Source organism: Myotis brandtii, unplaced genomic scaffold (assembly GCF_000412655.1).
Source record: "Myotis brandtii unplaced genomic scaffold, ASM41265v1 scaffold74, whole genome shotgun sequence".
Classification (NCBI taxonomy): Eukaryota; Metazoa; Chordata; class Mammalia; order Chiroptera; family Vespertilionidae; genus Myotis; species Myotis brandtii.
The window spans coordinates 4,377,312-4,390,480 of NW_005370944.1; the positions used below are offsets into that span (position 1 = coordinate 4,377,312).

General features: G+C 36.8%; 1 protein-coding gene and 1 pseudogene across 10 annotated transcripts in view; one reads left to right on the forward strand and one right to left on the reverse strand.

The window, feature by feature from the left end:
• MYO9A (myosin IXA) overlaps positions 1–13,169 on the forward strand; it is a 423,504-nt gene that overhangs the window by 327,109 nt on the left and 83,226 nt on the right. For 6 of the 10 annotated variants that reach the window (XM_014530413.1, XM_014530418.1, XM_014530421.1 and 3 more), the window contains 3 exons: positions 2,450–2,549; positions 3,062–3,274; positions 11,793–11,905. In XM_014530413.1, coding sequence (XP_014385899.1) covers positions 2,450–2,549; positions 3,062–3,274; positions 11,793–11,905 — 426 coding nt within the window. The remainder of the gene's footprint in view (positions 1–2,449; positions 2,550–3,061; positions 3,275–11,792; positions 11,906–13,169) is intronic. The other 4 variants (XM_005882823.2, XM_005882824.2, XM_014530420.1 and 1 more) reach the window with 3 other exon arrangements.
• Positions 9,390–10,786, reverse strand: LOC102254858 (annotated as a pseudogene).

Genomic DNA, 13,169 nt, shown 5'->3' on the forward strand with positions numbered 1-13,169 from the left:
GTTTAGCTTCTATATTTGCAACATAGTTGCTTAGAGTTGCAGCTGAGAGGCCGGCAAGTCAGGCGGGGAACGTTGGAGTCCGCAGTCACTGGAGCAAGCAAGCCTCCCTGTTCGCTTCAATGGATGGCTGCCGGCCGCCATCTTGGCTGGCAGTTAATTTGCATATCGCCCTGATTAGCCAACGGGAAGGGTAGCGGATGTATGGCTAATTACCATGTTTCTCTTTTATTAGATAGGATTTTGAGATAATGCTTTGGAGAATGGCGGTGTTACATCTATTTTTATACATTACAATCAAAGGAGGAGACATAGATGGGTTACATGAAATCCATTGGTGATAGATTAGAGAGGCAGGAGAAAGCAAGGGGGAGGGGATCCCCTGGGATTGGATAAGAAATAAAATGATAGACACATACTTAGGTGGTTGCAGGAACAATGAACATGATAACAATGAAGGAATTTGTGGTATCTGTCCTGGTGCCCAGGCACATTAGACTGTGCCCCAAGAGGTCCAGAAAAAGGGAAGTTACAAGTTACCCAGACATTTCAAGGGTATGTTATTATAGATGCAAAAAGACAGACAGGCTCAGTTAAATTAAAGGTTGAGCTTGTCAGTGAATATACTGGCCTAGGATATAACTACCCATAACTGCTTTTAGTTAAAGTTTAATTTCAGACCATCCTTTGTGGTTACTTTAGGTCTCTGAGTTTGCAAGACTGCTATGCAGTCCTTCCCTGAGCTTGTCAGGTTAGCATGTGGCCCCTTTTGTCCACAAGTCCCTTTAACATTTTTTGCAATGCTGGTTTGTGGTATTGAACTTCTTTTACCTTTTTTTTGGGGGGGGGGGGGCCTGGGAAGCTGTTTATTTGGCCTTCAATTTCAAATGATGACCTTGCTCAATAGAGTAGTCTTGGATTCAGGTCCTTGCTTTTCATTACTTTGAATGCTTCATGCCAGTCCCTTCTGGCCTGAAGTGTTTCTGTTGGAAAATTAGCTGATGTCCTTATGCGAATGCTCTTATAGGTAACTTTCTCTTTTGCTGCCTTTAAGATTCTCTCTTTGTCTTTAATGTTTGCCATTTTAATCTTGATGTGTCTTGGGGTGGGTCTCTTTGTGTTCATCTTGATTGGAACTCTCTTGTGCTTCTTGAACTTGTGTGACTTTTTCTTTCACCAGGTTAGGGAAGTTTTCTGTCATTATTTCTTCAAATAGGTTTTTTGTTCCTTGCTTACTTCTTCTTCTGGTACCCCTATGATACGGATATTGTTATGTTTCATGTTGTCCCAAAGTTCCCTTAAACTATTCTTGTTTTTTAAAATTCTTTTTCTTTTTGTTGTTCTTATTGGTTGTTGTTTTTTTCCTTACACATCACTGATTCAATCCTCTGCTCCATCCAGCCTACTTTTAATTCCTTATATTTTGATGTCAGATAAGGTATTCTTTATTTCTTTCTGGTTCTTCAGGGTTTCTATGTCCTTTTTTATGCTGATGTAGTAATTCCCACTAAGTTCCTTGTAGTTCCCATTAAGTTCCTTGTAATTCTCACTAAATTCCTTGAGCATCCTTATTCTGAACTCTTTGTCTGACAAATTGCTTGCCTCTATTTCATTTTGCTCTTTTTCTGGAGAGTCCTTTTTTCTTTCATTTGGGGTTGTTTCTTTGTCTTCCCACTTTAGCTGCCTCTTTGTGTTTGTTTCTATGTATTAGATATAGCTGCTATGACTCCCAGGCTTTGTGAGGTGGCCTTAACACGTTAAGCACCATGTCAGTCACCAGTGACTGACATTATACTTTTCGTTTGGACCATGTCAGTCTCCGGCCACCAGCATATTGGTGAAATGGGATATCGCAGGCTAAATGGAAGGGAAGACAAAACAGGCTTGGCGCTTAACGTGTTAAGTGTCCTGTGGTATCCAGTGGTGCAGTCTCTTTTACCTCCTGAGTTGGATGCTCTAGAAATGTTCCTTTTGTGGGTTCTTTGGGCTCTCTTCTGGTAATTGGGTCTTGATTGTTGTTGTCCCCTTTGTGGGTGGAATCTCCCCTAGGTTGGCTGACTATGATGCTCAACCCTGACCACATCATGCAAGCTGTTGTATAGGTGCAGTCTCAAGGTGGTTTTTGCCCTTAGTTGTTTAAAAGTCTCTTCTTCAGCTAGTCTTCAGTTGACTAATTCAGGGAGAATGTTCCCCAATTTAGTTTTATTCCTAGTTTGGTTCTGGGAGGAGGATCAAGAAAGATTCACCTATCCCGCCCCACCTTGAAAAAACCATAAATTCTTGATAATAGTATCAATGTGATAATCAGAAAAATTTTTATATATTTTTTTGGGAATTGAATATGTATGGAATTTGCTGGAATTCTTCAACCTGGCTGTGGAAGTATATTTTATGCTGTACTTGAAGACTGCTGCCAGGAATTGAAATGTAATCCTGCTTTTTTATTTCTAAGTGTCAACAGGGAATCCTTAAACAGTGGAAATCCTAAAGTCCATAAACAAGATGAACCAATTTGGAAACCTATGAAGTTAACTGGGCCGGGCCAAGGAGAGGTAAGTATGGAATTTTGCCTATCTATATTTTATGCAAAATCAATGCATGCTATTTTGGAAATTACTATTCTTGTAGACATAGCATCTCATCTACCCATTTAATCTGAAGCATTTGTAGAGAAAGAAGCCATGAGTTAAGTTTGTTCTTACTTAGGGAGGTGTACTTTAGGCAGGGAATGGTGTCTACAAACCCAGATGGTATTTACAAAAAAGAAGTTGCTAAGAAAAAGAAGGCAATTTATGCAAGTGATTTTTGTGACTTATTATGGCAGTGAAAGATGACTTCCTTGGCTATGGAGAAGAACAATGTAAATTTAGCTTCCATTCTCATCCTTTGTCCAGAGTAATGTATATGGGTTGCTTTTGGTTATCTCTGTCACTTCTAGTGGAAAGTACATTGTGGGTGGAGGGATATTTCAAGAAATTCATGAGCTCTCTGATATCTTTCATTGGCATCATCTCAAAAACAAAACAAAACATTGTTGTGTTATTTGTTTTATCATTTGGTCAAGCAGGTTGCCAGACCGGCCCATAAAAAGAAAGCTCGAATGGCGCGGACGCGCTCCGATTTCTTGACTAGAGGTACTTTTGCTGATGGGGAGGGGGATACAGAGGAAGATGATTACGATGACATTGAGCCCCTTCTCTCCCTTGACCAACCTTCTCACTCTGAGCTAGGGCCAGCTCCCATCCTGGGTCAGGCCTCTCACAGTGACTCCGAAATGGTAATTTTATATAAGAAAAATAGGCAACAAGCAAATCTGATGGGCATAGTCTTTGCTAATCTAAAGCTAACCTTCACAGCTTCTTCCCTGTATAATGGTTTGTACATGAGAAACCTCAGTGAACACAGCAAATAAGCTAAACTTTAATAGGACAAAGATAAAAGGCACTTTAGCAGTTTATGTCAAATCATAAATTAGGCAGCATTACGGTTAACTTAATGTAGAAATGTTCTGTATTATGTCTTGAAAGGTCTGGAACATGGACCCTTAAGTATTTTTTCTGTAACAGGTAAGATGGTAAACATTTTAGACTCTGTGGGTCAAGCAGTCTTTGTTGCAACTACTTAACTCTGCCACCACAGAGTGAAAACAGCCAGAGACAATAAGTTAACAACTGGACATGGCTGTGTTCCAATAAAACTATTTACAAAAACAGCAATAAGCTGTATTTCACCTGTTGGCCATAGTTTGCTGATCCCTCTCTGATCTAGTGACTTAGGTTATGTGTTAGAGTTAGATAACCAATAGCTTTTAATTGAAATGGTATTCTCTTTTTTTTCTTTTTTGCATTTAAAGTTGCTTTCCCTCCCTAATTTTTTAGTAATAGAAAATAAACATGGATTTTTAAAAATTTTACATAATGAGCAATGCCAAAAATGACTCCCTAGACCAACCTAGCCAAGTAGAGGTTTTGTATGTAATGTAATGTTTGTTATAATCAAAAATTATAACATTGGAATTAGGCTTGAATAAAACTGCTTTATTTCAACAAAGAATATAACTTCATCATCAGATCTCAACCAAAATTAGATATATATACACGTCCCCCCCCAAAAAAATATGTAAACACACTAACAGCTGATAGTTCAATTTTGAAAATGAAATGTATTTTAATAAACACTGCTTTTATAATTATTTAAAGTATGTGTATATATTTTGGGTGGACACCCTATAGTTGGGCAAGTGTGAATGTATTTGTGCATATAAAGTGTTAATTTTGGAATTGACCTGGAAAATACACAATATAAGGACCCTGTATGTCTGTTATGTACTAAAACATTACACTGGTAAACGTGGAGTGATATGCAGATTATTACCATGCGTATCCTTAATTAAGTTGGATCTCATTCTTTTTTATGGGAGGAAAATTTTAGAGTGGTCTTCTTTTGACTCATTAAATATTTTATCTTTGAACTGTTTTAAGCTGTTTGTGCCAAAGATTGAGTTTATTAAAATGTTTGCTAATTTCCAGAATATTCTCATTTTCTTTATCTTTTGTTGTAGATAGACCCAGTTTTAAAATGACAGTATTGACATTCTAAGAAAGAAAAAACAACACAGAAAAATGCACTATCAATTCTCTAATTAGACAAATGATTCCTTACACTGAGCCAAACTGTAGGATTGTAAATGATTGGAACAGTTTGTATATCACTAATATATATAATTAGAGCCAAAGCCCTCTCTTTAGGTACAATAAAATAACTCCATTTTGGAGGTGCCTTGTTTTTTAGTTATAAATAGCAACACATACTCTTTTATGATTATTAGTTAAAGATGAATTATGTAATGAAGCAAACTAATTTTAATGAAAAATACTACCTACATATTTTTTTACGGTGAATAGGGAGCATGCTTAATTTATTCTCTAAAGCCTAAATAAATATTTTATTTGTGGAAGAACTTATCATTTGTAATTGCTGCTTTGTTCCTGAGAGTTTCCTTTGTTACAAACCTTAGTCTTTTTGGTGGTAGAATTCTTTCTTACTAAGAACTCTACTGAGATGAACCAGGAAGTTGGGCTTTCTGCTTGGAGCATTCAGCCCCTTTAAGGGTTCTAGCTGGTAGCCTCTGCCAATGATTCTGTTCACCTGCTTGACGGTCACTGCATGCCAGTAGTTATAGAACACCCTCTGCAGTATGTTAGTCACTTCTCCAGCTTTCTCACTGCCCTTCTGTTTCATTACTATTTTAGGAACAAGTGGTGGTGGTTGCTTCTGGTGGATACTTGCATGAAGAAGCTTTGCTTTCTAGAATATGCTGATAGATATTTGGTGGGGTTAGGGGTGGGAAGGGTAGGGACAGTTTTAAAGTGTTTCTGTTTATCTTGAAAATATGCCATGTTCTAATGTTATCTGATATTGTGAAGATGAAGACTAATTGTTTCTAAATGGAATTTACTGAATTTTCAAAATTGAGATATCTTTAGGATTTTAAATGGGCTTTATTCTGTGGCACATGGATTTTTAAAAACATCATTGTTTTGTAGTTTTTTTTACTAGACAAAGTGATCCCATCACTGACTTTTGCTAGAATGTGTGTCAATTCTATCTTGGAAGAAGCCATCTATCCTTTCCAGTTGTGAAACATCTAATGGGATAAAGGCAGTTTATTAATGAATTACATAAAGGGAGTTTGATAAGCATTACCTCCTAAGTTGATGAATTGTTGCTCATCAGTTGTTAACTAGTTGTGGAGGAGTGGAAACAAGAATAGCAGTTTCCCTCCTTAAGACTTTGGTGTGTGTGTTTTTTAAAATTCCTACTTATAACTCTGCCATTTGAATAATTGTTTAGTCTCTGTATGCTGCTCTCACTTAGTTCTTATACCCATTATATTGGCTTTTACCCAAGAAGAATGACACATTCTGCTAAGCAGTATTTGTAAGGTGGTTTTTGTATAGGATTCTAGTTTCTCAATCTTCTGAATGGTGAGTTTAGTAAAATAATTTCTATCCCTTATTCATAGGATTGGTTTAGGTAACATTACAGTTTTCTCTGTACAGTTTCTTCTACTATTCTCCAGAGTTAAACCAATCATTTCTATGGGTATGACTCCAAAATAGCACTCCAGAATTTGTCTTCTTTATCTCCAGTATGATAAAACTAAATTTCTCACATCCCCCAACTGTTGTTGCTTCTTATATTCTTATTTCTGTGTGTTATTCTCTGAGATACTCTCCAATCCTTATCTGTGTTAAGTTTTCCTTCTTTTCCACTCCCCCAAAATCAGCTAGAAAAACCTGCTGATTAAGTATGGCTAAGTTTATTAACTTATTTTATAGTAAGTGAAAATCAACATTGATTAGGTCTTAGTAATTTCTCAGAAAGGGGAAGTCAAAAGAGGATGTGTATAGGATTTTGGGACCTAGGCTAGTGATTTTGAGGTGGTCTTAATAGTTGGAAAGCTGGTTGGTAGTGAACAAAGTTTATGACGTAAGAGGTTTGGATTGGTGGCCCCCACACAACAGCCACAATGTTAAATACACTGAGTATTTATATGTTTATTTTATTCCTTTCAGAAAGTTAGGGATAGTTTATAGCATTGTGGCTCTGCTCTTTGAAGATTGCATAGACTTTCCCTATGAAACAATCAGTATTTTTTAAATTTATTATGTGATCAGTTTTTGTGAATATATCATGTGCATTTGATAAGGTATAGTTTCTATTTATAGTGTAAAATTTTAGTACATATCCATAATCTCTACCTTATTGATTATGTTATCTTCTATATTTTTATTACTTTTTGTACACTTGATCTGTCTTATACACAATGAATGTTGTGTTAAAGTCACCTTTTATTCATTATGAATGGTGGCTCTTGTCACATTCAGTACGTTTTGCTTGAATTCTTCTCAATAGTAATACCACAACCTCCGTTTTCTTATTATTTCTATTTGTCCAGAATACTTTTAGTCATCCCTTATTTTAGCCATTCTGGATCTTTTTGTGAGTTTGGTCCTGCTTTGTGAGCCAAATTAAAAATTTCTTCCCCTGATAGATGAGTTCAATCTATTCTTATTTATTAATATAACTGACAATTCAGTCTCAACTCTTATCTATATATATAAAAGGCTAATATGCAAAGTGTCCCCTCGGGAGTTCAGTTGGGAGACCGGGAGTTCGATTGCTCGCTATGATGTGCACTGACCACCAGGGGTTGGCGCGGAACGAAGGAAGGCCCCGGCCAGCAGCTGGAAGGAAGGCCCTGGCCAGCAGCCAGAAGACCCCGATTGGTCCTGATCTCCGGCCAGGCCTAAGGACCCTATACGTGCATGAATTTCATACACCAGGCCTCTAGTAATTTTATATTGTGCTACATCAAATTTGCTGTGTTATGTTACATGTGTTTTTTTTCTCTTATTTTTAAAAATTTCTTTTGATATTTAGGGAAGATTGTGTTCTTGTTCTATTGGTTGTTTTCCTTTGTATATAACTTTTTAATTTACTACTTTTATTTACTACTTTTTAACCAATTATTCTCCAGTAATTTTTTAATGAGTAATATTCTTTAATTCTCATCTACCGTGACCCAACTATTGATGAGTTACTCTACTCTCTACTTTTCCTCTTCCTTCAACTCTTATTTCTTAGGTTTCAACTTTGTCAGAACGTGTAATTTTCCAGGTTATTCTTTTACCCTAGTCCCCATCCTTGTTTTTGCCTGAGATATACTATTAAATATATTGAATAATGACATTAAATGTTTTGCTGAAGTTTCCTGATTTATCTCTTGTTTGGATGAAGGTCTTCCCTAGTAAATTACTCATGAAGGGCACATAGATGTGGAATTCCTTGAGTTCTTTTTAAAGGCTTGATATTTGAAGGGACATCCTGGCCATATATAATATCCTTGATTCATACTTTCCCTGAATTTTTTTTAAATGATGTTTTATTGTTTACTTGCTCTATTTGTTATTTTTGGTAAGTCTATTGCCAGTATAATTTTCTTGCCTTCATAAGTTATTTGATTGTTTTTCTTGGAGGCTTTCAGAATTTTTTCTTTATATTTAAAGTTTCTGATATGTCCTCAAGTTGATCATTACAGATCAGTTACTTCATATACCTGCAGGACTCTGTCAATATTTAAATTCTGGTCTTGCCTTATTTATGAATAGTTTTAATGGATTATTGTTTTAAATTTCTGTTGTTTTCCTTGTTTCGGAACTCCAATTACTATAAATAAGTTTTTTTCTTATTTTCCTGTCTTCCATTTAAGCCACCTTCTCTCTGACCCTTTTTTCCTTATTTCTTTATATCACCTTATATTCTTTACTAGAGGTCCAGTGCACAAAATTCATTCACGGGTAGGGTCGCTAGGCCTGGCCAGCCATCAGGGCCTATCGGGGCCTTCCCGCTGCTGGCCAGGGCCTTCCTTCCCTGGCTGCCAGTTGCCAGCCACGGCCTTCCTTCATTCCACGCCTCCCCCTGGTGGTCAGTGCATGTCATAGTGAGTGATTGAACTCCCAAACTCCCAAGGAGACAATTTGCATATTAGGCTTTCAAATATATAGATTATCTTCCTGCCTTTGTTTAGTCCCTTTAAATTTTTATTTGTACCTTTTTCCCTTAGTCATCTTATAAATTAGTCTTCATTGCACTATCTTTTTATTCCTTTTCTGAATTCATTCAACATGTTTTTTCATTTCTTACTGGTATTTCATACATGTGAGGATATTTAATTCATTTTTGAATTACAGTTTTCTGCTTCGAGCTTGGTGTGTTTTTCTCGGGGGGAGGGGCAGTGGGATGTGGAGTTAACCAACTGAGTTGTTTTGGTTTGAATTTTGGTTTTCTTACTGTAGCTTGTGTAGATTTTGTATGTTTTAACTTATTAGTTTTGTACATTTGGAGTAGTTTATAAGAACAAGTTCAAGCACTTTCTCTTCTACCATTGTAGCAAAGTTCAGTTTCTTTTATATACAGCCTTTTTGGGTTTGTTTTTGTGATGGCAGAGGCATTTTGTGTCTGCTGTTATTTTTCTTTTCGTTTGTTTTGCTGGATTATAAATTTAAAAAATATATATGTATATATTTATTGAATTCAGAGAGGAAGGGAGAGGGAGAGAGAGATAGAAACATTAATGATGATGAGAGAGAATCATTGATCGGCTGCCTCCTGCATGCCCCACTCTGGGGATCGAGCCCGTAACCCGGGCATATGCCCCAACCAGAAATTGAACTGTGATCCCCAGGTTCATAGGTTGACGCTCAACCACTGAGCCACGCTGGCCAGGCGTTGGGTTATAAATTTTTACCTTCTGCTGTGTTTCCTCTTTAATGCCAAATCTCCAAAAGGCACCCCTTTCTTCCTTTTTTTTTTTCTTTTTTTCCCCCAACAGGTTTTATTGTACACAGAGGGGATGGGGCTCAGTCCTTCTTGGCTGCTGCCTTCCTCATGGCTGCAAGGGCATTGCTCAGCTCCTCTCTCCTCCTCTTGGCACAGATGTGTGTCCCCACCCTTTTCTTGATGAACTTCAGGGCCCTCTTGTCCTTAGAGACCTTGAGCAGTTCGATGGCATGCCACTCATAGGGGGCAAAGTCCACACACCTCTCAGATCATGTCCCACACGAACTTAGTTTGCTTGGTGAGGTATCCACGGTGGTGGCTGTGCCTTGACTTGCTCATGATCTTGGTGTGGCCCTTGTTGAGGCCCCTGGCTATGGGCTAGCGCAAAGCCTTGGCTGCTGCTCCTCAGTGGCTGCCCACCTGCCTCCCCTTTTTATCTTCTTTTACCTCAGAAATAATGCCTCTAAAAATATGCCATTTTGAATCACATGCCATTTTATGTTCTTTCCTTTTAGTCAGTTCTCTAACTACCAGTACTCGATAACATTTGTGTTAGTATTTTTCTTCTCGTTCTCGGTGTATATTCTTACTTATTTGCATGCCTAGTTATTTCTTACTGGATGCCTGACTTTGTGAATTTTGTCTTGTTGGATATTTATATTTGATTAATATTCTTGAGCCTGTTATATTTCAGCAATATTCCAAAGCTTTGTTCTGGAAGCAACTTGGTCCTTTTAGGTTTTTCTTTTAAGGGTTGTTAGGCTCACTGTATTGAATACTGGAAATTTGTCAAGAGAGTAGATTTCAGGTGCTCTCATCAGCAAAGGAGATATGTTAATTAACTTGACTTTAGTTATCTTTTTACTATTTATATGTAAGTAAAATTCTCACAACAAACATATATAATTTTTATTAAATAAAATAAAAATTTGTTAGGCTCAAGCAGAGCAGTACTTAGGCTACCAGTGGTCGGCAAACTCATTAGTCAACAGAGCCAAATATCAACAGTACAACGATTGAAATTTCTTTTGAGAGCCAAATTTTTTAAACTTACACTATATAGTACATTGTTATTAACTTAATTAGGGTACTCCTAAAGCTTAGGAAGAGCCACACTCAAGGGGCCAAAGAGCCGCATGTGGCTCGCGAGCCGCAGTTTGCCGACCACGGGGCTAGACTATTGAGGCAAGATTCTCAATGTACTTTACTCAGTGCCCTGGGAATCATAAAGTTGTGTACTCTGACTCTTGGGCACAGGCACTGGATGAGCACTATTACCTTTAATCTTTTCAGGTGGCCTTTTCCTGGTCTTGGGCAGTTTTCTGACACAGAAGTGTTGATTAGTACTCTACTAAATACTCAATGTGTAAACTCTGAAGATCTCCAAAGTTCTTTTTCTGTGCATCCTCTTCTCTCCAATCTCCTGACTTTTGGTCACCTTCATCTCTGTGGACTTTTAGCTTCATGGATTCAGCTCAGAGAGTCTGCCAAGTTTCACCTGGATTCTCCCTCTCTGTCACAACTTGGAAACAACCTCAAGTCACTAAGCTGGGGCAGTTGTAGGACGCACTTTCTTTTTTTCTCCTCTCTCAGGGATAACTGTCCATCATCTTGATAAGTGCTGTTTCATGTTGTTTTGTATGGGTTTCTGTTTTTGGTTATTTCAGCAAGAGGATAAAAAGGGTCCCTTTTACTTCATCTTTGCCAGAAGCAGAAGTTTGTTCTTTAAATTTTAACAACTCAAGATTGTTTTTGTTGATAAGGCCATAGTCAGGCAGACCAAAGGGTTAAGGAAAAGATATTATAATTTTAGAAAAATTAAATATTAGGAAATGACTTGAATAGGTAACAGGAAATTCACTCCTTTAAAAAGGCATATTGTAAACAAGTGGCACAGGAATTGCCAATTGAAATTCAGGTCCCAGTTGGATAGCCATATAAGTTGTTTATAATTTAGACTGTTGGTGGTGATAATGATTTTTTATTCTTTGCTCCTTTGTTTTTTCTTATCTTTCTGTATACTTGCTCTTTTAAATCCTTTCCTGGATATAATAAAAATCTATAATAGCAAGTTAAGCCATAAAAATGAGCTATGAAAGACTGTACTTAGCATCTTATATTTGTCAGATCCTGGATCTTTTGTCTGTATCTTTAGATGGTTTAACTTTTTTCTTATCGTTCCACTTGATATTTTTTGTTAAACTGTCAGAAAACATGAGCTGGTAGGTCCTATTTAGCATTTTCATTGACTCAAGTTTTCTTTACTTCAGATTACACCAGGAAGAGTTTTTAATAGTTTTTCTTATGTCAAAATCTCTGTATAATATTAATGTATTTTTGTATGTTTTTAATAGGTGTAATTCTCAAAAAATTATATAACCTGAATTTCAGTTATAGTGCTATGATATATTACTTAGTTTTAAAGTCTTCCACATATGTAATTATTACAGACATCACAACGATTTTCTTCGGTTGATGAAGAAACAAAACTTCATAAGACTATGTCTCAAGGAGAGATTACGAAGTTGGCAGTGAGAGAGAAGTCTTCAGATTCGGATATAAGGTATAAAATATACACTGAAAGTTAATAGGGATAATATAACTTATTTCCTAATTGACTATAGTTAAATACTTAGCTTCTTTTCAAAAACGTAATTGACAGAACAGTTAGTTTTGAAATTTAGCTATTTTCAACAAGTATTAAGTACCGACTGTGTGACAGGCACATAATAGTTCAGATGTATAATAAGCTTTATCTTTCTAAGTGTAAATTGAGCTAAGTCTTTAAATCATTATATGATTTGTGATTTTTTTGTTGTTGTAAAAGAAGAGATTAGACCACATGAGATTGAAAATATTTTTCAGTTTTAGACTTAGATTTTATTCTGAGTTAAGTGATTTACAAATGGAACTGGAAAAATCTTTTGGGAAATAATTCTGTTGTTTTTAAGAGAGTATGTAGAATTTTTATTTGTCAAATAAATATATTTGGGATGTGAAGAAAAGGGAAACCTAGTGCACTGTTAGTAGGAATGCAGATTGTTGCAACCACTATGGAATGTTCCACTATGGAACATTAAAAATGGAACTGCCTTATGACCCAGTGGTTACACTTGGGTATATATCTGAAGAGACCTGAAACACTAATTTGAAAGAATATATGCATGTGTATGTTCACTGCAGCATTATTTACAATAGCCAAGATATGGAAGCAACCCAAGTGCCCCTCAGTAGATGAGTGGATAAAAGAGCTATGGTCCATTTATACAATGAAATACTGCTTGGCCGTAAAAAAAATAAAAATAAAAATAAAAAAAAAATGAAGTCTTACCTTTTGTGACAGCATGAATGGACCTAAAGGGTATTACGCTAAGTGAAATAAGCCAGTCAGAGAAAGACAAATACCATATGATTTCACTTATATGTGGAATGTAATGGAACAAAATAAGCAACAAGCAAACAAAAAAAAACCAGACTCATAGATACAGAGAACGGACTGACAGTTGTCAGAAGGGAGGGGAGTTGGGGGAATGGGTGAAAAAGGTGAAGAGATTGAGAACTACAACATTGGAATTGTAATCAGTAATCCTATCTAATAATAGAGAAACATGGTAATTAACCGTAACTTCGCTACCCTTCCCATTGGCTAATCAGCGAGATATGCAAATTAACTGCCAACTAAGATGGCGGCCGGCAGCCAGGCAGCTGAAGCGAACAGGAGGCTTGCTTGCTCCAGTGATGGAGGAAGCCAAGGTTCCCCGCCTGCTGCGGCCCAGCTCTGAGCTCCAGATGCAACAATGTTGCAATTATAGAAGCTAAACAAACCC